This window comes from Heloderma suspectum, chromosome 13 (genome assembly GCF_057233095.1).
Source record: "Heloderma suspectum isolate Gila_16-S chromosome 13, 16-S_ref, whole genome shotgun sequence".
In the NCBI taxonomy this organism is placed as follows: Eukaryota; Metazoa; Chordata; class Lepidosauria; order Squamata; family Helodermatidae; genus Heloderma; species Heloderma suspectum.
In genome coordinates, this window is record NC_139470.1 from 28,274,797 (window position 1) to 28,299,899 (window position 25,103).

General features: G+C 52.3%; 1 protein-coding gene across 4 annotated transcripts in view; it reads left to right on the top strand.

Annotated features, from left to right (window-relative positions):
• SMTN (smoothelin) overlaps positions 1-25,103 on the top strand; it is an 86,158-nt gene that overhangs the window by 12,803 nt on the left and 48,252 nt on the right. For all 4 annotated transcript variants that reach the window (XM_084819534.1, XM_084819535.1, XM_084819536.1 and 1 more), the window contains exons 2-8: positions 15,684-15,844; positions 16,710-16,809; positions 17,868-17,946; positions 18,350-18,453; positions 21,829-21,922; positions 22,568-22,887; positions 24,425-24,479. In XM_084819534.1, coding sequence (XP_084675660.1) covers positions 15,684-15,844; positions 16,710-16,809; positions 17,868-17,946; positions 18,350-18,453; positions 21,829-21,922; positions 22,568-22,887; positions 24,425-24,479 — 913 coding nt within the window. The remainder of the gene's footprint in view (positions 1-15,683; positions 15,845-16,709; positions 16,810-17,867; positions 17,947-18,349; positions 18,454-21,828; positions 21,923-22,567; positions 22,888-24,424; positions 24,480-25,103) is intronic.

The window sequence follows — 25,103 nt, forward strand, 5'->3', positions numbered from 1 at the left end:
CATAAGTTCATTCCTAACAATGAACCAATTACAAATTAGGTAAGGTTCGAGGTTTCAAAATTGTAATTAATGTTTTTCAGGTGATTATCCTTAGTAAGTATGTGAGAGAATATAAATATGTCCTTGGAATACATCTGTGTCTCAGGGTGAAATGGAACTAATAGGTAGTGACAGCAAAACCTGAAGGTGCCCCAACTGCCACAGCAGAAGAGAGTTGAACTCTGTTGAAACAGATGCGTGGTTGTCAGCCTGTCGGGCACCGTCCTTCGGGCTGCTAAAATTTATTAGTGTGTCAACAATTTTCAGTACCTTTGTTTTTTCCTAAATGTAAACAATGTGTGGGAAGTATATACTATTGCCTTTAATTTTTTTACAAGTATTCCAATAAAAATGTTTACATAATATAATATTTAAATCATATTAAGCATGGTTTAATTTCCCCCCTCCACAATTTCAGGTCAGATACTTGTGATAGATTGGGACAAAAAATTATCATGGGGTAGTTTTTTATTAGCTTTTTGTTGTTGTTGCTGAATTAGTTTTTTATTAGCTTTTTGTTGTTGTTGCTAAATTAAAGTACAATAAACATGCTAAATTAGACAACTCTCTAGGGCAATGTTACCCAACCTGGTGTCCTCCAGATGTGTTGGACTGCAGTTCCTGTAATTCCCGGCCAGCATGGGTATCAGAAAATTTTCAGATGTAAACTGGAAATTTTCCAATACTTATTACCCTACTCAAATTATCCTAATTTGTATAGCAAAAATTTCCTGTACAAATCCAAAATGTTTCTGTACAAATTCAAGGGGTTCCAGAAGACCGAACACAACTTGAATTGTTCTGTACAAGACAAGTTAACGTAGGAAATGTTTACCCCCTAAATCTCAAAAGTTTGAAAAACACTACTTTCAGTGGAGTGGATGTCTCTGCAAATTCTCCCTCTATAACGGTGTATTTTGATTTTTAACAACGTTAAGGAAGGTTTCTATGCATGTGAGTGATTTGCTGAACAGCGTTTTCTTTTGGCTTTTATTTGACTGTATTTGGCCAGACAATTAACTTTTGTGCCAGCCCTACCCTGTTCACCTGTGTTGAGTAAGGGTAAGGAGGTTTGAGTAGGGAAGCTCAAAAGTCGGTCTTTTTAGGCCACAAATAACATGATTAAATTGTGGGCAGACTGGCCACTGAAAATTTGTTTTTGGCGTGCACCTTCTGTAGACCTATTTGCAAGGCTGCTGAGCTGAAGTGTCCTCTGAAATGGTGCCCCCTCCTTCTGCCTCCCCCCTCCTTGCATGAAACTTTTAGGTTGTGAGCCTCTTGAGCAGGGTCCCTTTCTCCTTAATCTTTGCTTCACTCCGCAAAGTGCCTTGTGCTCTGATGGGGTTATAGAAAGGATTTCTTCTTATTATTAATACCCACCAGCAACAACGTCATTGATCTGTGTTTTTTTTGCCACCCATCTGATGGCATTGCTGGGAAAGTTTAGGATCTTCCCCCTTAGACTTTACTCTTAGACCCAAGCATAGACAGGAGTGTAGCGTGTTTTTTTTGTGAGGTGGGCATTATGGAAGGCTTCCTTCTCTTTTGATCTGACTGTAAACTTGCAGAGCTTGGGCTAAGAGGGGAATAGCCCATATAAGGAGAAACTGTCTGCCTTTCCTTCTCATTTCCGTCTCTCCTCTCCCCTCTTTCCGCCCCCGACCTTCAATCGGGTCTTCCTTCTTGGGCTCCCCATCCCTCTACCGTCCGGTGCTTGCATTCCTCTTCCCATTGCCCCCTTTCTTATCCCCCCCCAGCAAGATTTTTCCCCCTCCAACTTCTCCCTCTTTCCTGCCAGTACATTCCTGAGGGCTGGGTCTGGAGGCAGTTGCGTGGGTTGCGGTGCGGGGAGGTGGAAAAGAAGCGTGATGGCCCTGAGCCAGCAGTGGCAGGCAAACCAGAGCATGGCTCGTGTGCGTGCACAGGCCCCCTGCCTCCACCCCTCCCAGAGCCAGGTGAACAGGTGAGTCCTGAGGAGGGGACACGCAAGCAGCAAAGCCGTTCTGTGTGCAGAGTCTTGGGGTGGGGGAGAGAAGAGGAATTCCGAGTCGTCGTCCCCACCCCAGGAAGGACTTCGCTGCCTGTGTGTCTCCCTCTCCGGGCTCACCTGCTCCCTTTTCCACTTGAGGGAGGAGTGGAGGGCCAGCGAGCACACCTGTGCATGCTGTGCGCCGGTTTGCCTGACGCTGTTGGACCTGTGCCAGCCGTCACCGCATTGGCTGGTTTGAATACCTCTTGTCTACTGTTCACCTTGAATTGAGAATCCAGCTCCTTGATGCGGCTGAATCAGCCTCACCCAGCGAGGAGGAAATTTGTGTCTGGCAGGATGGGTTGTGCTTCTAGGGCACCTCCCTGCAGAGGGAATTGGGGCGATGTGTCTCCTCCTGTCCACTTTGTGGCCAGTGCAGCAGATAGTGGCAATATGTTGGCATTCCTGAGGAGGAGAGAGAAATTTGTCTCCTTCTCTCACAATACTTTCACTTCTGGATGAAGTGATGTTCCAGCCTCTGGGATGGACAGATGTGTTGTTTGATTTGGGGCTGTGGTTTCGCAAGTGGCAAGAAGATGCAAATATGTGGATCTTGCTACTGCAAGATATCAGGGTGGCCATGCAGTTAACATAAGGACTTACATGAAATCCTATGCATGTTTAGACAGAAAAAGTCCTACAAGTCCCAGCATCCCCCAGCCAGAAAAACATCCTGTAATTCCCAGCATCCCCCAGCCAGGAAAACATCCTGTAATTCCCAGCATTCCCCAGCCAGAAAAGAGTCCTACAAGTCCCAGCATTCCCTAGCCAGAAAAAAACATCCTGTAATTCCCAGCATTCCCCAGCCAGGAAAAAATCCTACTAGTCCCAGCATCCCCCAGCAAGGAAAACATCCTGTAATTCCCAGCATTCCCCAGCCAGAAAAGAGTCCTACAAGTCCCAGCATCCCCCAGCCAGGAAAACATCCTGTAATTCCCAGCATTCCCGAGCCAGAAAAGAGTCCTACAAGTCCCAGCATCCCCCAGCCAGAAAAAGCATCCTGTAATTCCCAGCATTCCCCAGCCAGAAAAAAGTCCTACAAGTTCCAGCTTCATCCAGCCAGCTGGGGAATGCTGGGAATTACAGGATGTTTTTTTCTGGCTGGGGGATGCTGGGACTTGTAGGACATTTTTCTGGCTGGGGAATGCTGGGAATTACAGGATGTTTTTTTCTGGCTGGGGGATGCTGGGACTTGTAGGACGTTTTTCTGTCTAAACATGTATAGGATTGCACCCTTAGAAGAGCCACACTGGATCAGTCACAAGGCCTATCTAGTCCAGTGGTGTTCTGTTCCCACAGTGGCCAACCAGATGCCCCAACGGGAAGCCCATAAGCAGGACGCGAGGGCAATTGCATTCTCTCGCTTGAGTTCCCCAGCAACTGGTACTGAGCAGCCTACTGCCTCCAATCCAGGAGGTCATATTTTGCCATCATGATCCCCCCCCCAGAGCTAAAGAGCCCCAAATGTTGTAACCGAGCCTTCCCCATCCTCCAGGTGTGCCAGACTATGGGCTTCTTCACACGGAGCTTTTGTCCTGCTATTGAGACTGGTTACTCACGGAAGTCTGTGGGTCCTTTAGATGACGTCGTGAACCTCCAGGGTGTCTCCCACACTAAATGACCTTTATTCCATTTTTTAAAAGATCGGAGATGATGAGCTGTCAAATTACCGTGCTTGAGTTCCCTCCTGAAAAGAGGAAAACCCGCAATAAGAGGAGCTAGACCACAGCGCCATCTAGCGGCTGTATAATGAAACATATGGAAGACTCGGGTGGGGGAGGAAATGCATGTAAAGGGAGTCCATCATGCTCCTGCATTTAAAATGGAAGCAGAAAGCCCCGTTTTCAGTGTGGGATTTTAGGCTGGTGTCGAGATGTTCTGTAACTCTAGGATGCTGGGAGTTGTCCTGGGGAAGGCTGTTGTAACCTTTCCTCTTAGGAGAATTGCTGGAGCCCCTTGATCGCTTTGGCTGTTGCCCTTTTCTAAACTTTTTCCAGCTCAGCCGTTATCCTTCTCTGGCACAGTGACCACAACTTTACACACTGTTCCAAGTGTGGTCGCAGCATAGATTTGTATACAGATGTTATGACATTGGCTGTTTTACTTTTAAGTTCTTTCTTAATGATCCTGAACATGGAATTTGCCTTTTTCCCGGCAGCCGCATGCTGGGTTGATGATTTTCATCGAACCAAAACCCCAAATCCCTCACCTGGTCAGTCGCCGCCCGCTCAGATTCAGTGAGTTTCAGTCAATGGGTCTGTTGAAAATGACTGGCTATGGATGCTCAGTGGAACCTCCCGATCCCAAGACAGTATACCAGTTTCTGGGAGCAGGTCATTCCCAAAGAGGGCGGGGGAGCCCCTTCCTAGCCATGGGGGGCAGCCAGCATTGGTGCTCAGGGTGCCCCTGTGCCCCATTCTTTTTGAGCCCATTCCTGTGTGGGGATGTGACTAGCCCCCTCTTTGGAATGAGCTGGGCTTTGGTCTTTGGAGGAAAAAGTGGGTTGGTGGTGAACACACGTGCTGCTCCGTGGCTGAGCAGCGCCCCACCTTTTGGACTCCTTTCCCCATTTTTGTTCACCATGGGGGAGGGGCTTGTATCCCCCTCCCCCATACAAATTGCAAACCACAGGTTTAGGGAAGTGGACCTTGGTTGCTGCAAAACAGATCAGCACTCCCCTCCCCGCTCATTCCAGCACATCTGGCAGGCACCAGGTTAGGAACCCAGGAAGCTGCCTTATACCAACTCAGAGCATTGGTCCATCTAGCCCAGTAATATTGCCACTGACTGGCAGCAATGGCTCTCTGGGGTTTCAGGCCAGAGTTTTTCCAGCCCTCCCTGGAGATGCCAGGGATCGAACCTGGGACTTTCTGCATGCCAAGCAGGGGCTCTGACTCTGAGCTCCTGCTCCAGGTTGGGGAAGGCTACAATAGATATTTAAGCCCTTTCAGAATCAAGGTGGGCTTGTGGTGGTGGGGGTAACTCAGTGGTTTTTCATTTTGAGATTTTCCCAAATGGAACTGTGACAAAGGGCCAAAACAGACCTGGGTTTGCATCTTCTGGCTCTTTTTAACAAAACTGCAGCAAGCCCTCGAAAGCATCTGTGGGGGTGAGGGGAACTCTTGAGTCCAAGTGGAGCAACAACAAAGTGGATGTTTAACAATTCTTTTGCTATTTCCACCACCCTTTCCACCACTGTGGGAATCTGCTCCACAACCATAAAGGGAGCCCTTTATACTAGGCTAGGCTATTTCTCCATCTAGTCCAGTGTCACTGCTCTGATTGGCAGCAGCTCGCCGGGGTCTTGGGCAGGGCAGGGTCTCCCAGTTGCTTGCTCCTTTAGCTGGAGATGTCGGGGATTCAGCCCGGGGTTGTCTTTTATGTGCAAGGCAAGCAGCTCCACTGCTATGTTCTGGGCCCTTTGTCTCACACTTGTGCATTACATCTGTTTCGGCCTGACGCAGAAAGGCCAATCAACCGGAAAGAGCGCCTTCTCCCTTATGAGCCTGCCCAGTCCTTAAGATCTTCTGGGGAGGCCCTTCTTTCAAGACCACCGCCATCAGAGACATCTCTAGTGGTGATGCGAGACAGGGCCTTTTCGGTGGCTGCTCCCAGGTTGTGGAACTCCTCCCAAGGGAGGTGGGTTTGCTCCCTCTTTGCTGTCATTCTGGCGGCACCGCTTTATTCAAAAGGTTTGGCCTGTCCATGCGTATGTGGGTTGGGTCCTGTTTTTATCCTGTCATTGTTATGCTTTTATTGTATTTTAATGTGTTTTACTGTGTTAACCTACTTCAAGTTGTTTTGTAAGCCGCCAGGGTTTGCAGTGCTGCCCCTCTTCCTGGATTGCTGGGTTGGGGAGCGCACCGCTATGGGAAAAGAGTAGAGAGCAAGCGCGTCTGTGTGTGCAGGCCCACTCAGTTTTTGCCTTGGGCAGTAAAGTAACTCTAGTGCCCTTCCTCCATCTTCTTTTTCTGCAGCTGTGTGTGGAGTGGGCCGTGGTTGTGTTCCCTCTTCAAAGACTTCCTCTCCATTCAGTTTTGCGGAGTGACAGAAAGGAAACTGTAGTTGGGCGACAACTGGCAGCAGTGGGGTATTGCCCCTGCACGGTAGACTGTGCGGTACCAAGGACCCCCCCTCCAAGAATGGGGAGCAATTCTGTTCTCTAGTTCTGTCTCTCACTTGCTGGCAAGTTACAGCAATTCGCAGACCCTCAACCACCTATACTTGGTAGCCACCTTCCCCAGCTTTGGGCCCTCCAGAACTGTTGGACTACAACTCCCAAGCATCCCCCAGCTAGTGGCTGGCTGGGGGATGCTTGGAGTTAAGAACATAAGAGCCCTGCTGGATCAGACCAAGGGTCCATCTAGTCCAGCACTCTGTTTACACAGTGGCCAACCAGCTGTCGACCGGGGACCCACAAGCAGGGCATGAGCGCAACAGCACCCCCCCGCCCATGTTCCCCAGCAACTGGTGCACATAGGCTCACTGCCTCTGGTACTGGAGGTAGCACACAGCCATCAGGACTAGTAGCCATTGATAGCCTTTTCCTCCAGGAATTTGTCTAGCCGCCTTTTAAAGCCATCCAAACTGGTGGCCATCACTCCATCCTGTGGTCAAGTGGTAGTCCAACACCTCTGGAGGGCCCAGGTTGAGGAAGGCCACTCTGTAGCTTGGACTGAAGGTGGGCCACAGTGCCTGAGGCAAGTAAATACCAACGATGCCCTCCCTCTCCTCGGTGTGGGAAGTGTGGGGTCCAGGGGGGAGTTCTCCTGTGCAAGCTGCCTCGACCAATCCCTAGGGAGGCGTTGTTCCGAATCCTCACTGTGCTTGTTGTGGGTGACCTTTAACGAGCGGCCCATCTCCCAGCTTTGGCCTACTTCACAGGGCTGTCGCGAGGACAAAAGGGCCCAGCCCCGCATCCACCAGCCGGAGCTCCTTAGAAGAAAGTTACGATGTCAGTGTGCCAAATGAATATTTGAGAAACGCAGACATTACAAGGAAACCGACTGTGCTGTGCCCAAGGAGCAGAAATTTGAAGCTGGGTTCCCCCTGATAAAAAAAAAAATCAAATCAAATCACACCAGCCTATGATGTGCTGCGGCTTGAGCATTTGTTTTTGAAGAAGCGGCCCCCCTTGTTCCCCTCGGCTGGGCCGGGGGAACGGCGGAGATGGGCCTGTAAGACCGTCTTGGTTTCAGCTGCCTGTCCCGTCTAGCTGCTTCCCTGTTTATGAGTCCGCGCGGTATGTTTCCCCAGGCCGGGTGTTCACTCGTAACTGTTAATTTCCTGCCCGCCTGGCGGGCGAGCGTGAGCAGGGCTGCGGCACGTCCCGTTCTTCCCAGGGTGCAGGGCAGCCTGGGACATTCAGTCCTAGTCTGTGCCGCCGTTGGAAGGGCTCTGCGGCTTCTAGTACATCTGGCTCCCCTCCATTGCTGGCTGCAGAGTGGGGCTGGCCTGCTTGTTTTAGCAGGCCCAGGCTGTCCCTGGGCTTCTCGCTCCCTTGGTTGCTGATGTGGGCTGGGCAGGATGATGACCTTTCTCCCCCCCCCTCCCCAGCTGCAGCTGCTCCCCTATGGAGCAAAGAAGCTGGATGCTGAGGCTGGTTGGCCATCTGTCTGTCTTCCTCCTTTCTCCTGCTGCTTTGCAGGCAAAAGGTCCCAGGTTTGATCCCTGGCGCCTCCCGGTTGGGCTGGGAACAGCCCCTCTCTGACAGCATGGAGAGTCTCTGCCAGCCAGCGTAAACACTACCGAGCTGGATGGCCCAAGTGTAAAGCATCTTCCTTTTGTTCCTGTCTATCTGAGCACACGTAAGCCTGGTGGCTGGGCTCCATTTCTCTGACCCAAGCGCCGTCTCGGGGCTAAGTGAAAGTCCGTGTGAACACCCACCATTTTAGGCCTGCCTGGAATCCAAGGCATTTTCAACCCCTCAGGGTTTCATGGTGGCATTGAGGGTGGGGTGTTTTGAGAAATGCCAGCCACGGGGAAACAGTCTACTGTTGGCCTTGTGATATTTCACTTATTTCCCCCCCGGGGATGTTTTCTTTTCATTTAGTTTGTGTGCCGCCTTTCCACAAAATGTGCCCAAAGCAGCTCACAACACAAGAGCAATACAAAAACAAGAATGCGTACCCATACACGATATTTCACTCGCCTAGGGCGAGTAGAGTTGCATAGGAAAGGTCCTGCCTGATCAGACCAAGAGTCTACCTTGTCGAGCATGATGTTTTCCCCAGTGGCTGACTAGATGCCTCTGGGGAGCCCAGCAGTTGGGCCTGAAGGCAACCACCATCTCCTGCTGTTCCTTCTCAGCAACTGGAATTCACAGATAGTCTCTGACCATGGAGGTTCTACTTAGTCATTATGCCTAATTATAAATGTCTCCTCAACGAATTCTGTAATCTCCCTTTAAAGCCAGCAGCCCTCAATATTTCTTGCAGCAGCAAAATTCTGTCCATTAATGATGCGTGATGTGAAGATGGACCTGGCTGGGAATGATGGAAGATGGAGTCCAACACATCTGGAGGGTGCCATGTTGGCAGAGGCAGTTCCATGAGAGGGAGAAGCTCTGAGCCCATAGCTGTCTCTGGCCTTTGCCGACGGCATGAAGAGAGGTGGTGCGGACAACCTTCCTTGCAGGGCTCTGGTCAGAGATGTAAAATTTCGGGAAATTTTGAGGCCATGGAAAAAAATAGTTTTTTCTCTGTTTTTTGGGGGAAAACGTAAATTTTTGGGAAAATGGAAAAATAAGCAGTACTTTTTTTTTTTAGTGCTCTTTACACATCTAAAGTCACTTTGTTGCTTTAAGACAACCTTCCCCAACCTGGTGCCCTCTGGATAGTTTGGACTTAAGCTCCCATCAGCCTCAGACAGCATGGCCAATGGTCAGGTATGCTGGGCACTGTAGTCCAAAACATCTGGAGGGCCCCTGGTTGGGGAGGGCTGCTTTAGGACCATAAAGCAGCCTTTCTGTTCCTATAGTTATTTTATGTATAACATAGTTTGCTCATGATATTATTTTATTTTAAAACTTTAAAAAGTAAACTCAGTAAATGTATAATTATTGTCTGACTAGATTACAACTACATTAAATGACTGCTACAGCATCAAAACACAGGACTCTACAGAACAAAACCCAAGCTGTCAAGAATGCACCGTGGTGACTCTTCTCACAATTTGGAAAACTGAGCAGAAATGTCTGTCAGTAAAATATACTTTAGATCAATGATTTTTAATAACGAATGAAAGAACTAACTATGCTGGGTATCTTACAGAGAGGATTAAAAATATTTCCCCCATGGCTTCATTATTTCCAGACATTCTACATCTCTAGTCTTTCTATAAAAGTGTTCTTACTACATAGTATTTAGAAATCATTTCTGTGGGAATAAAGGCTGGGTAACAATATAGAAATACTTTGTCCTAAATTCTAAAAGAAAATATTTCGTAATCCGAAACTGTTCCATTTTTCCAATTTTTTGGAAAAAACAAAAATGGTCCTCAGGGGAAAAGGGGGGGATTGTTTCCCCCCAGATCTTCCCATTTTTTTCTGGGCCTTCTCATTTCTAGCTCTGGCCTGGCGCTCTTCGGCGGCTGCTCTTGGTGGCCTCTGGGCTTCAGCCTCCAAAGGAAATGCCGCTGTGGAATCTCTCCCTTGTGGCTTGGCTGCCCTCTGGGCTCCTTGGTCCGGGGGGAGCCTTGCCAGTGCCTGGGGGATGACTGGGTGGATAGTGGCGGCACGCGATGGATGGCTACTTCCTCCGCACGTTGCACCCTGTGCCATGTGAGCAGGGCTGCTCTCCGGGTTAGACGGTTGAGGAAGATCCTGGGCTGTGGCTTATTGTGCTGGCTGAGCTTCGAAGCAAGAAGCCCCCAGTGGAAATCTGACCCCTGTGATGAACTCTCAGTAGCCTTAAGCAAGCTGCTTCCACTCATTTAGCTTCTGTGCCTGCCCCGCCCTGCAATCTGGGGATTATAGCAGTGACCTACCTTGCAGGGGTGTTGTAAAGACTGCAGGAAGATAACACATGTGAAGCACTTTTGAACATTCCTAGGTCAGTGCTTGGTTTGCTTGACACAGCTGCTGCCCTGTGTCATCTGGGTAAGGAGAAAGGTTCCTTGCCTGCTCCGGATTCCTTGTGTGAGCCCCCCAACCTCTTCATGACCAATGGAAGGTGCTGTCTGCCTGCAGGAAAGGAAGGTGAAAGGAACAGGGTAAGCGGGGCTGATGTGAGTTGGGCTGGGGACGGGCATTTGTGTTTTTCTTCAGAGCAGCCTTCCCCAGCCTGGTGCCCTCCAGATGTCCTGACCATTGGCCCTGCTGGCTGGGGCTGATGGGACTTGAAGTCCAAAACATCTGGCAGGGAAGGCTGCTTTGGAGGGTTAGCAGCGGATATGATAGCTCATGAAGGTGCATGTACCCATGGCATCTGTTGCTGCTGCTAAACAGGCTTTGCAGGTTCTTTTCGTGCATCAAAAACCTGTTGGGCCCAAAGGGGCAAAGGCAGTAAGAGTGTTCACCACATCCAATGATTCTCTGTACCTGGAATGGATAGATTTGTGGGATCTTCTTCGCTGTTTACTGGAACCATGAAATCCACCAACTGGGGCCAGATGGAAAATGGTGGTTCTGGGGGCTGAGCCAATGGCCTTCTGAACACCCATGAGCCATCAAGAGCCAGTGTGGTATAGTAGTTAGAGTGCTGGACTGGGGCTTAGGGGACCTGGGTTCTAGTCCCCACTTGGCTATGAAGCTCACTGGGTGACTTTGGGCCGATCACTGACGCTCAGCCTACCCTACCTCACAGGTTCGTTGTGAGGATAAAGTGGAGAGGAGGAGGATCATGTATGCCGCTGCCTTGGGCTGTTTGGAGGAAAGGTAGGATAGAAATGTAACAAATTAATAGATGTGTGAATAGAACCTGCATACACAAATAAGACACATTAAAGGAAGTACAGGACAGATAAAAGGAAGGACCTTCACACAGCGCATAGTTAAACTATGGAATTTGCTACCGCGAGATGTTGGCATGGCCACCAAGTTGAGTGGCTTTAAAAAGGGCGTTAGACAACTTCATGGAGGATGAGGCTATTGGTGGCTACTAGTCCTGATGGCTCTATGCTATCTCCAGTATCGGAAGACGGATGCCTATGTGCATCAGTTGCTGGGGAAGATGGGTGGGAGGGTGCTGTTGCACTCCTGTCCTGCTTGTGGGTTTCCCATGGGCAGCTGGTTGGCCGCTGTGTGAACAGAGTGCTGGACTAGATGGACCCTTGGTCTGATCCCACATGGCTTTTTTTCCCCTTAAATACCAATCTGCATCTGAGTGACTACAGATCAGGGGTTCTCATGCTCTGATTTTGATATAAACGTTGCTGTTGTTATACCAGTGGGAGCTGGAGACCCTTGCTGGATTTACTGCCCAGAGATCTACAAGTACATTGACTTTCTGCCCACTGTTGCCTTGTAGTATCATCTTCAGTGCTTAACATCTGTTTTTCTGCAAAGGTATTAGCCAGTGTCATCTGTGAAGGTGAGAGGTGTGTTTGGGTGGTCTCTCCAGGGCGCTGGGCTGCGGAGGAGGCACCTTCTGCTCCTGTTGACTGTCACCCGTTCCCGCTGTGTGATCTCTTAACTCTGCCACTCTCCGAAGTGGCCAGCAGCCTCCAGGACCCTCCCTGGCCCAAACAAAAGGGGGCAGGAAATGTAGTTGACAACGCTGAATGCTGGCAAGCGGCACCTCGCACTCCACCCCGTGTCCAGGAAATGATACTGACCCAACTGCTGTACAAAGGGATGAAAGAGAGAGAGAGAAGGGTGAGGGGAGAGAGGCAAAGAATGGCATGAAACACCCATCATGGCGGATGCTGGGGCATCACCATTATTATGGCATCATCCCATCTTTGCCATTCTAGCTGCTAAGGACTGTTGAGCAACCTGGCTGCTATTTTATTTTATCCTCACAACAACCTTGTGAGGTAGGCTGGGCTAAACATGAGAGACAGAGGGAGACTAATGCAAGCTGTACTTTTTTGGTTTTAATTTTTGTGAACCACCCAGACAGCTTCAGCTATTAGGCAGTATAGAATTGAAATGAATGAATGAATAAATAAAGCTTACCCAGCATGGATTTGAATCTAATTCTTCTCCATCCTCAACCAAGAGTAACTCTGTTTTCCCCAACCTGGTGCCCTTTAGAGGTCTTGGATGCTTAACTCCCATCATCCCCAGCCAGCATGGCCAGCGGCCAGGAATGCTGGGGGTTGTAGTGCAAAGCATGCGGAGGGCATCTTGTTGGGGTGAGGCTGCTCTAACCACTATGCAATCCTAGGTCTCATTGTACTACAGTGTACAGTTTATCTTGTGGCAAAACCCACCGGCTTTGTGTACTAGGAAGTCCCAGAGAGCCTCGGCTATTGGGCGGTATAGAACTGAAATAAATAAAATAAATATTCAGATGTTGTCTCAGTCCCGCACTCAACAGGTAGCCGCCTTAATCAAGCCATCTTCTCTCAGCCTCAGTCCTGCATCTGAAGTATGGGGTGGATAAAACTGTCCTACCTGACAGGCTTGGCGTAAGGGTTTTCCAGAGAAAGTGAACACCTTTGAGTGCTCTAAGCAGCCTTCACCAATCTGGTGCCCCCCAGATGTGTTGGACTGCAACTCCCATCATTCCCATGCTGAGTGGGCATGACGGGAGTTGTAGTCCAAAACATCTGGAGGGCGCCCGTTTGGGAAAGGCTGATTTAGGGGATGCTTTGGATGGTGAAGGGAGTTGCATCGAAGCGGCGACGGGGGGAGAGCTCTCCTTTCCACCCCAGGTTACGTGATCCTGGAAAACAAACGCAGCACTGTGAAGCCTGGTTACTTCACCGTTCCACACAGAAGTGCAGAATGCCATAAGGGCATTGTGGTGCACTCTTTGCCCACGCAACAGGCTTGCGAGGTGCGTCCCTCAGTCAAGCCTTCCCAAAGAGGGAGCTGAGAGTGCTACGTACGTGTGTGTGTGTGTGTGTGTTTGTCAAAGATCCAACTGGCTGGTGGCTCAGATGAGGGCAGGGCACCGGGTGCAAGGAGGGGCCTGGGTGGCCTTGACCGAACGGCTTGCTGCCTGCTGTGACACGTCTGGCGCTGACAGTGTGGCACGATGTTGGGGAGGAGACGTGTTGGCTGCAGATGAAACGGGAAGGAGAGGGGCTTGGCTGGCTGCCCCACAGGCAGTCTCCGAGGCTGTGCCGTGTGTCCCCGCCCAAGTCATTCTCCGCTGCCTCCCAACTGGGTATTCCTGGCTGAAGATGAGTTGCGGCTGGACGCTGGCTGGCTGGCTTTCTCCGCCCGTCTCCATGAAGGGGTGTCGCTGGGTGGATGCTGTGCCAGAGGCAGTGCTGAAAAGAAGCCCAGAGGCAGATTACGGGCTTGCATCCTCTTCTGAAAATGTGGTTTTCTTCCCTTGGGGCTTTTAAGCAGGGCAGTGTATCCTCTGAGCTAAAAAAACAGCAGTGTGAAAAGTTGAACTCTGCTACCAGTATAAACTGTGCAATTTGCACAAAGCCTCCCACATTGCGCTATTTTATTTTGCAGCTAGGAAGTGGACCGGGCTTCCTACAGGGTGGAATGGCTGTTTGGTATGGCAAACTCTTCAAGTAAACTTGCCAGCTGTCAGAGTTAGATACACCCTGTCTGAGTCTAGGCATGCCTGCTGGCTTCCCTTGGCACAGCCCCTGCCATGCCGCATCCCTGTAGCCCATGGGCCTGCTGGCTGGGGGTGACAGGAGTTGTAGTACAAGACATCTGGAAGACACCATGTTGGGGAAGGCTGCATTAGCCTGTGTACACACATCACACCAGCCTTCTCCAACCTGGTGCCTTCCAATTGTGTTGGACTCCAACTCCTATAATCCCCAGCCAGCATGGGAGTTGTAGTCCAACAAATCTGGAGTGTACTAAGTTAGGGGAGGCTGCATTACACTATTAAAGCAACATATTCATGTTGTCTAAAAAAATTTCTGAATCCTATTTCTATTAAGAGTTCTTTGTTTTTAAGATAAAAAGGTACATACAGATCGTACAACTCCATCTTGTTTAGCAGACAATTCCCTTTCAGCCTGAATCTTTCTGGTCTTGAGCCATCTCTGTCCACCCTATAACAAATAGCCCGGACATGGGGGGATTTAGGCACCAGTGCATTATTTCAGACCATGCCACGCACACTTCCATCCATTAATCATGACTTGAAGCCCAGACTCCAAAACCGTCAAGGGGCTGGATAGATCGCTGCAAGCTCTTCTTTCAATGATGGTTCTGCCAACTGCACTGAAGCAAAACTAATGCTGTTGAGCTGTTGAGCAACAGAAAGCAGGGATCGCTCACGTTTTGCTTTGCGGCTTTCCAGGCAGACCACATGCTCGTCCCCCTTCCCCTGCTTATTTTCTGTCTCTACAAATATACTTCTTATGGACCACCTTCTGTGAGATGCTCTACCAGCTCGGTGCATCAGTGGCCAGTCAGCATGTCCCTGGGAGGCTTTCCATAGCCAGTGGCTGGCAAACACAGCCTGGTTGTGATTTCCCTTTCCCCAGAGAATCTGGAACTCCGTGGTAGACTACCTCTGAAGGTTGAGCTTCCGCCTATCCAGAACAGCTGGATGCAAAGGGCCTGCAAATATAATAGGCATGGAGACTGCCCCGTATCCCCTTCTGGAGAGCAGCCCTTCCCTCAGAACCTCCGAAGGATTCTGCAGAGCCACACTGGCGCTGCCCCAGGTTCCAGGTAGAGGCAGCTGCTTTGCCCGTGTTGCAGTTTGTAGGTTCTAAGCCATCTTTCCCCAGCCTGGCACTCTCCAGATGTGTCTGACTACAAACCCCATTATCCCCAGCAAGCCAGCTTGTTCTAATTACTTCTGAAGTGTGCTGCAAAGTGGGAGAGAAGCCCCTGGCTTGGTCTGTCACCCGAGGACCTGTGGGGAGAGCAGGGTCAGAGGTGACCATCAATAATGGCCAGCCAAAGTGCGTCAACACCTGATCAACGGACTGTCTGTGCACGGAGGCCGTATGCCCTCTCAGGAGCTGTCCCTCGTGAATTTCCCCAGTCTTTAAACAGGGCCCCTTAGAAGGAGTACATAACACCGTGTCTTTCGGCAGCAAATAGCACAGAGCATTTGTGATGAGTCTTCTCCGGTGTGCGGTCAGTGACATGAGACCAGGAGAGGGTGTCTTTGTCTCTTGACTCGCAGACGAGTCTGCTGTGGTTTGCAACCTGCAGTTTATCCACCTTGGTTGAGACACTAAGCCTAGGGATTCTCCGCCTCTCCTGCCTGGCATTTGTCTAGCAGTGCCATACCAGGCTGGGGGTCTCTTGGACCTAGTCCAAGGCTGGGTGGTGGTCGCGTGTGTGAGTCGCTGGGCCATGTGCCGGGGGCGGGAGTGGGTGGCTTTGGGGACAGTGGGACACTGTATGTGCCTGGACACTGCAGCCATTGTGTGCACAGGCTGGAATCTTGGGGTGGTCACGCAGAGGCGGGCCGGAGGACAACCCCCCCCGGGGGGGGGACTGGCATCCATAACACACGCCATCTGTCCCAAAGTGACCCTCCCTTTTGCTCTGCCTCTCCTCCCGCAGCTGGAGGCCACGCTGGACCTGGCCGAGCGGCGCCAGATCCGCTCCGCGATCCGGGAGTTGCGGCGGCAGGAGCTGGAGCGTGACGAAGAGGCGCTGGCGTCCAAACGCTTCCGGACGGAGCGCAGCGCGGAACGGCAGGAGAACAAGGAGAACCTGCTGCGGTGAGTCCTGGCGAGGAGGAGCCGGACTCTCCCGGTCTGCTCACCTGGCCCCTTTAAGAGTAGAATTTAAGATTGCCCCCTACTAGTAGAAGAGGAGCGTCTTTAACAGTAGAATTTCTAGGCAAATCGGGAGTGGGCAGCTTCAGGCAGGCCATGGGCCAGTCCCCGCCCCTCCGCCCCACCTCAGACCTGCTGTGGGCTGCACTCCCCCCACCGCCACCGCCGCACCACCCAAAAAAGTGCGTGCAGGGGAGTTTTTGAGGTTGCAATTTGCAACCACAACGAACAACCTTTGTCTGTCTACTGGCCCCAGGCTGGGGCAACACAGTCCGTTCTGTGCCTCCGTACTGGCTTGCCGCCAAATTTCAGCAGCAAACTGCGACTTTTAAAAACTTTCGTTCTGTAAAAATAAAATAAAATAGGTGTGGCGGAGGCTGCGTGCATCCCTCAGCCCCTGTGTTTCCTTCCCCTGAGGTAGATGAACTAAATTTACCCCTGAGGTGAATGAACAAGGATTGCCGGGGCCTGCTTGCCGTGCCCTTTGCCCACATTCTCTCCCAGGCCTGGTTGCCTTCCAGCCAAATGTAGCCGCTGCCAAGTGCTTGAAAACCACCCCCACCACACACTTTTGCTGTCCCAGTCAAGACAGGACAGCTTACCACACGGCCGGGGGGTTGCGCCAGCCAGAGTCGTGCTCCCCTAAGGCACTGCGGTGGGCAAGTTGACGAACAGGCAATTGTCTGTTGCCAAGGCTCCTCCTTTCCTCAGCTTTGCCCCCGCCGCCGCCCACTGTACACACTGCAAACGTTCTTCAGGGTCTTGGCCACCACCTGATGGCCTGTCTCTCTGCCCTTGTTTCCTTCAGGTCCCGGCGGCTGGAGGAGGAGGAGCGGCAGCAGAAATCCTTGGATGTACTTTCCGGGAAGCTCGAGGCCATACAGGATGTGGAGGAGCTGACAGCCTTGGTGAGTCGCTGGCGTCAGTGCCGCCCTCTGGGGCGATCCCGCTACTGGACGTCTCTGCCAGGCCTTGGCTGAGGCCTCCTGAAGCTGTCGTAAGACGAGGGGCAAAGAGACGGAACGAAGAGCCAGGGAGTTCCGTGTTCAAATCTTGCCTCTGGACTCTGTGCCGGGTGGTAAAAAATCTCTTAGCCATTTGCAGGGGTTTGTTGAAAAGATCAGAACCAGGATAACGGACATGACATTCTTTGAGCATTCAAAAGTGTGATATAAACACTAAGTAATATTATTATCTGAGATCTCTTTCAGCCTCGCAAACAGCCCTGTAAGGCAGGCTGGTGGTATCCATTTCTTTTAAAAATAAGCATTTTTAAAATGTGTATCTTGTTACGTGTCTGCAAGAAGGGAAAAGCAAATTATGGAACCATCAACATAAGCAAACAGCAAATTAAAGATCAGCCTTGCTTCATGAAAATAATGCATGTGTCTTAAGCCCAATAATAGAGAACAATATGATATAAAGAAACATTTAGTTAAACCAAACAAAACGACAAAGAAAAAGTATATATCCTCCTCCCTTTCCACCAAACCAGTGAAAAGCTGTCCTTTGGTGGTCAGCTGGGATTATTATTCCCATATTGCAGATCAGGGGGCTGAGGCTTGCCTTGCCTTAGTGAGTGGGTGGCAGAGGTGAGACCTGGGGGCTTCCAGGTTCCAGGCTTCCAGGGCTACACAGCCCTTCAGTGAGGATGCAGCACTGCCTACATGGGAGCCAAGGACAGAGTGTCGCCAAATGTCCTTTGGCTGAAAGGTCTGGCAGGCTCTTGTATTGAAAAAACCAACAGGGCCTTATCTGTGTGGGTGCCTCTGTGTCACCACATGGAGGTCACTTCATGCGCCTTCATTTCACTGTCGCCCCCAAAATGGAACTCTTGCATAGCGAGCCACTGAGTGACGGGGCAGGATGTGTGCAGGAATTCACAGAGAAGGCTGGGTGGGTGGGCTGGAATAAGAGGCTCTGTAAGCTGACTGCAGAAGTTGCTGACTTTTCCTTTCTCTTTCAGCTGCGAGGGGCCAGCGAATACGAAGAACGCAAACTGATCCGTGCCGCCATCCGCAAACTGCGCGCCGAAGAAATTGAGGGTACCAGTGCACAGTAGCTTAAGGGGGAGACCTGAGTGCCTGTGTGTGCGCGCGCGCACGCCCGTATGCACTTTCCTGGGAGAGTGAGGAGGGCCGATGAACGTGTTAAATTTCAGTGAGACCTTTTCTTCCCACCAGTGGGGGCTGGTGGCTGCGATGTCAGTGGGGCAGTGAATCCGCTCCAGGTTTCAGTCAGAACTCTAAAGGAGCTCTCCAAGGTGCAAAGCACTTTGGATAGCTCCTTTAGAGTTTTGACTGGTTCTGACTGAAACCCGGAACAGATTCGCTGCCCCACTGACATCAGAGCCAGCAGTTTCCACAGCTTCCTGCTACCTCTAAAACAAGGTGCCTGGGCTGAAAAAGGCAGCTTGATGTATCTTCTCCTCTTCCTCCTCCTCTCCAGCTGCAGCCTTGGCCGGGAAGGATTTCTACCACCAGAGGAGCACGAAGGAGGCCCTGGAGTCCAAAGGGCGGGAAGAAAACCCAACAGACGGAAGTCACTCCGAGGTGAGCAGGAGAAGTGGCAGCACATCTTGACAGAAGAAAGGCGGGCGCCTGAGTGAGATGGGGCCCAGCCTGACCCTCAGCAACGGTGGCCTTGTCAGCATCTCCCGTCGGATGCAGGCTGCCCTCGTCTAGGCCCCCAAGCCTTGCTGAGGTTTGCGGGTAGCTTCTGGAGGGCTGGGCTGAGCTGAGGAGTGGGGTAGCCAGGGGGTCACTCTTGCAAGAGGCGTTGGCCGCTCACGTCTTCGCTTCAGAACATCTTGGAAACCTCCCAGAGAGCTTTGGCTCTTGGGTGGTATAGAAATGTAGTAACTGGAAGAACAGATGGGTCTCCCGAGGGGAGGACGTAAGAAGCGTCCTGCTGCATCGCACCAAAGGCCTCCCTGGTCCAGCCTCCTGCCCTCATGGCCTCTGGGTTCCCACCAGCAGGGCCTGAAGGCAATAGGCCTCTTGTTGTTGTTCCCCTGCAGCTGGTGTTCAGAGATACACTGCCTTTAAGCTTGGAGGTTCCATTTAATCATATGGCCAATAGCTGTTGATAGACTTCTTCCTCTATTTCTCTTACTGCTCCGGGCAAGCCTCCCCGCCCCCTCCGAAGACATGTGCCTATGTATAACGTGTTCTGGTGTCTCTGTACTCGCGCTCAGACATGCCTATGGTTAGAAAAGGGGCATGCGTTGCTCCTGTCTGAAACCCACCGGGAGCCGCCACCCCCCGCCAAAATGGCCACCCGCAGTTTTGCAAGGAAGAGGAGATTTTGCAAGGGAGTGCAGGATCATGCTCCTGGGAGACTTCTGTGACTGTGATTCTGCTTCCAGACAAGGCATGTGCTCCCTGCGCGCCGTGTTTCCTTGCAAAATGGCCACCTGTTTTGTTTTGCTGTGGTTGCAGCAGCACAAGTGGCGGGGGGGCTGCACAGATGGCCACGGGAGAGCCAGATGTGGTCTGCGGGCCTCGTGCTGCCCGCGCATGGCCGAGGCGACACGACCAGCCGAGAGCGGTGAGCAATAGCTCCCGATGGGATGTCGGAAGATCTCTGTGGAATCCTGCGGAAACGGTGTTGCTGGCATTGCTGGTGGCGAGGCTGGGGTGCCCTGTGTGGGGCTCAGCCCGCTGCTTGCTCAGGACTTCTGCTGTGGATGAGCTTGGCACTGGGCTCGAGATGGGGGGAAGCCTCACCCTATGCGAGGCGAACGTGGGCTTCCAGAGCAGAGGTGCTTCTTTGATCTTCCACGAGATGGCAGGATCCTCCCAGGAAGAAATAGTGCTCGATTTATCCATACTTTTCTCTTCCCTTGAAATGCATCAGGGTTTTGCCTGCAGAGGGACCCCCAAATCTGCTTTGAATTTCAGTTCGGGGAGGAATTGGGGCAGTGGCTCTTCTCTACACCCCGGCAAATATTTTCTTGTTAACAAGGGCCGCGTTTTGCAGTGATTGGGGGGCGGCGACCTCCGCCTCCGCCCACCGAGGACCAAGCCAGGCTTGGCAGGGACGTTCCATGATCGGAACTCGCCACGTCTTTTTCTTTTCGAAAAGTAGCTGTGGCGCGTGAGGGTGGGGGACGACTTGGATCGGGACCGTGGCGGAGGTGGGATTTAACCCTTTGCCTCCACGCTCGATCCCCGACACAAATTGCAGGCAGACCTTGAAGCTATTTTTAACCATGGAGGGGAAAACGTTAGGGCACAATGCAGGTATTTTTGTGCCCGGGGCAAAGAGGACACCGTACCCCCCCCCAGCCCCGAGCCAAATAATTGACTGCCAGGGTGGCCCTTGAAAACGGAAAAAAGTGGGGAGTTCCAATCATGGGGCTTGCACAGCACGTCCACCTTGGTGCTGCCTTTGCTTTCCTGCGAGCCGGGAGCGGAGGGTCGGGGTTGTTTTTAACCCTCTTGTCCCCAGCCAAAGCCAACCCCCCTTTGTACTTCATCCGCTCATGCTCATGTGCCTGTGTCGTGGCGTGTGGGTGTGAGTGAGTGGTTGTGGTGCATAGCAGGGGAGAACTTGGGCACAGCCTCTGTCCCTGTGCATGTGAGGAGGGGGTAGAGGGGGCGGGTAAGAGCTCTTGTTCCTGCAACCCGGGTCAGAGGGAAGTGGTTGCCGTGCATCTTGGAGGGAGGGGACAGGGCTTGGGTGCAGAACACCCTGGAAGCTGGTGGTCCCGATGTCAGTGGGGTGATGAATCCACTCCAGGTTTCAGTCAGAACCGGTCAGAACTCTATAAGGAGCTATCCAAGGTGCAAAGCCCAGAGCGGAGCCACCACCCCACGGACATTGGAGCCCCCAGCTTCCACTGTGGGTGGGTTGCTGGTACAGCACAGCTCACGAAGAAGGCTACGCTGCCAAATCCCCGCAGTCCCTGCAGTCTAGAAAGCAAACCCTCCTTGACATGCTAGTTTGCTGAGTGAAGGGAGGTTTTGCAGGGTGGGGTGGCATGGAGGAATATCCAGTCATATGAGACCTGCTATGCAGCCCGGACACAGGCTGGTGGCCTCAGTGAGAATGAGGCCTTAAATAGTGGTGCAGACGGCCTCTCCTGCTGGCTTTCCCTGTGCGAAGCCCCCCCACGCCATCCCTCCTAGCCTTTCCCCACCCCAAATATCTCTGTTGGTCTAACAGCAGCCAGGACGTGGAGAAGGGGACCAGTGCCTGTGGTTGCCTAGCAACCCAGAGTCAACCTGGATCTGGTTTTTCTGGGGCTGCATCTTGTTGCCTAGCAACTGCTGCCACCTTACACACAGATGTACGGTCTGCCTCATTGTTCAAGGTGTGTGTGTGTGTGTGTGTGTCTCCCTAGTCACTGACACTTTGTTTTAGGCGGTAGGACCCTGAGAGGTGTAGCTGAATGGATTTGACAAGGGGGAGCGAGCGAGCAAGCGTGGGTGTGTTTGTGTGTGTGTGCGCACGTGTGTGCAGTGCTGCCCTCAGCTGGCTGCCTGGAGTCAAAGCTTTGTCTGCCTGTCTCTCTCTGTGAGATCCTACACCCTACCGCACGGGCTGGTGTGTGGTAATTTGGGATGCACCCTAGCTGATGCAGAAGGATCTCCCTGGAAAATAAAATAAAACCTGGGTTGATTAATCCATGCTAGTTTAGCACCCTTTGATCCTATGCTCAAAATTGCACATGCAGGTCAGTATCGCCGCACCGTGCATGCACACAGCCTTCAAAACCTGGAAGAGCCCACCCGTTAAAAATGGCGCTTTAACCACCCCGGTGTTACACGAAGGGAGCGGCAGCGTGCCGGGGGCGCAGCACTAGGCGATCGTGACCCGTCCGGGGATTCTGTAGGGACGGGAGGGCCTGCTCGAGAGGCTCCCCCTGCTTGCCTGGAGCCTTCCTGGCTGACTCCGGGCCTTCGTCTCCCATCTCTCCTCAGGCACAGGAGGTCGCAGAGCGGGAGCGCATCAGGGCCCAGATCCGGGAGCTGCGGAGCCAACAGCAGGGAGAAGTGAAGCCGACGGACGTGCCAGGTGAGTCCCGCCAAGGCTGCTTTCCGCACGCTTGGCCTCCTTGGGGCGGGAAGTGGCAGCTGAGGTGAGCAGGGGGTGGACGTGTGTGTGAGGAGGCTGGGTGGGCCCGGGCGGGGAGGCGCTGCAGGAGTGTGGGACGTGAAGGGGTGTGTTTCTGCCTGTGAGCGTGCAAGGGAGGCCTGTGTTAAAAAGCAAGGGCCTGGTGGGAGGGAGCAGAAGGGAGTCTTTGTGTGTGGGGTGCAGGCAAGACCAACAGTGCAGGGGTGGGGTTCCTTTTTGAGGATGAGCATGCTAGAGGTGATATTAATGCCACTCAGGGTGTCAGTAGCACATTAGTGCGCGCCAAGTGCACCCATTACCTCAGTAATCCTCACAACAGCCCTGTGAGGGAGGCTGAGATTATCCCCATCTTTCAGATGTCAGCGTGAGATCCAAAACAGATCTCTCAGGACACCCTTCCCCAACCTCCTGCCCTCCGAATGTTTTGGATTACAACTCCCAGCACTCCTGGTGTTGGCCGTAATGATGGGAGTAGAAGTCCAAAACATCTGGAGGGCACCTGGCTGGGGAAGGCAGCCTTCCGAGGTTCCCAGCTCAGTCTCTTCACCGCTACTGGCCCTGAGCTGCTTCTCTGTCTTTTCCCAGAAGACACTTCTGCGGGGGCATTCCTGCTCCTGGACCCTGTCCCTTGCCAGCTTCCTTCAGAGTTGTCTGGGCAGGATCCCGAGTCAAGCGCCGAGGGCCCCGAGGCTGGGTCCCATGACAGCACAGAATCTCACCCCCCTGCTGAGGAGGAGCGGGACACGGCAGCACTGGAGGGCAGTGAGGTGTTGAGGCTTCCTGAAGGAGCAGCCACCGACGAGAGCATGCAAGGACAGCTGGATGCCCCCGCTGCTGGAAGAGCCGCCTGCTCGGCAGAGGAGCCCCGCCTGAGGCTGCCCAGTGAGGGGAGCGAGAGGGGAGAGGTACTTGGACCTGTTCTCCCTGCCGTAGAGACAGGAAAAGGAAAGAGCAGCCTTCCCCAACCTGGCACCCTAGAGACGTGTGGGACCGCAGCATCCATCACCCCAGCCAGTAGTCCAACACATTTGGAAGGCACCTGTTGGGAAAGGCTGGAATACAGGGACAATTCAGTCATCGCGAAGACAGTTCTTCTTGGTTTCTTTTGATGCTGTTTTCCTCCCTCCTCCTTCCCCCGGGCCGGAAGTGAGAGTTGCCCATAAAAAAAGGTTGAGGAAATCTGGGATCTGAGAGTAGGTGTGCCTGGGGAGCAGAATCCACTCAGGTACAAAAGGTAGCAGCACAATTAGGAGTTCATGCTCTTTCTCACCCTGCCTCATGTGAAAAACGTGATTCTTTGTGGGGGTGTGTGTGGAGTTATTAAACATTTTGAAAATGTAGGGCTCCATCCATGTGGCTCAGCATCCTTTGGAGGGGAGCTGGCATTCCTTCAAATAACGGAAGATAGGACTGAAGACAGATGTAATATGTAAAGAGTAGTCACTGCAGTTTGCACAGCAGAACTCAATTTCAGCGGGCTGAGTGATGTCGGTGTTACACCAGCCCTCCTGCCTCAGGCATATAATTGTAGAATCAGAGAATCATAGAACAGTAGGGTTGGAAGGGGCCTACAAGGCCATCGAGTCCAACCCCTGCTCAGTGCAGGAATCCAAGTCAGAGCATCCCTGACAGGTGGCTGTCCAGCCTCGTTTTGAATGCCTCCAGTGTGGGAGAGCCCACCACCGCCCTAGGCCATGGGTTCCATTGTCACATTGCTCTGAGTCAGGAAGCTTTTCCTGATGTTCAGCCGGAATCTGACTTCCTGTCACTTGAGCCCATGATTCCGTGTCCAGCACTGTGGGACGATCGAGAAGAGATCCTGGCCTTCCCCTCTGTGACAACCTTTCAAGGACTTGAAGAGCGCTATCATATTTCCCCTCAGTCTTCTCTTCTCGAGGCTAAACAGGCCCAGTTCTTTCAGTCTCTCCTCACAGGGCTTTGCTTCCAGTCCCCTGGTCATCTTCGTCGCCCTCCTCTGAACCCTCTCCAGCTTGTCTGCATCCTTCTTCAAGTGCGGTGCCCAGAGCTGGACACAGCATTCCAGATGAGGCCTACCCAGTGCTGAGCAGAGGGGGACTAAGACTTCCCAGGATTTGGAAGCAGTGCTTCTATTAACACAGCCCAAAGAGCATTGGCCTTTCTCGCAGCCACATCCCATTGTGTTTATTTGTCCTCAGTTCATCCTTTGCTTTATGTTTTCAACCCCCCCGAAAGCGGGGGAAGCATGGCTGGTGATCTTCCTGATGCTTACCAATCAGTGCCCTTCACAGCCCGTTTTTCGCTGGATCAAACCGCTTCAGTGGGGAGCAGCATTTGCAGAGTTTGTCATGCAAAGCTGAAGGTGGCTTGCCCAGATGTTGCCCATGCTGATTCTGTTCTGGTGCGAGGCACCTTTACAGCGAGGCAGTGGACTCTGTTCCCATCTCACTTTCTCTCCCCCAGGAGGTGCCTCAAGCCCCAGAGGAGGAAGCGAGTGCAGTGGACAAAGAGGAAGACGGTAAGGGCACAGGCCTGATGGATGGAGCGGGGCTGGAGGCAGAGGGGCTGCGACCGGTGTTTTCGCTGCCGCTGGGGAACGTGGGCTGCGCGAGAGGCGGCAGGCCCGCCGAGAGGGGGCTGCCTTGGGACGCTTGGCACGGGTGCCTTCTGTCCTTGGGGGCACATTTCTTTTTGTTTTGTTGCAAAACGTAAGTGCAAGCGACGTTGTGACAGAGCAAGTCTGTGAGGTGGGGGAGGGAGGGACGACAGGAAGACCTGAGCACCCCACTGAGTCCCTTCCCCTTTCCCCGCTGCCTTCCTTTCAGGCATGACTAAACTGCGAAGTGCCCTGGCTGCAAATTATAGCCTCAGACTTGGCAGCCCTTCCACCAGTGCGCAGCTGCTGGTTGTGGCGAGGAGAAAAGCACTCTGCACATGCTCACAGTTCTTCGTACTGCAGCAATCAATAATTCTGCTTGGGCCAACCCTCTTCTTGCCCTCTTCAGGCTTTGTGGCAATCTGACTCCTTGGTTTGCTTCTTTTTTAAAAAGAGGCATTTTTTGTTTGCAGTGAGGGAGCTTTTGCAGACATAGTGGGTCTTTTGCATTCCATACACCTTTGATCAGTTGCTATCCAGGCTTCG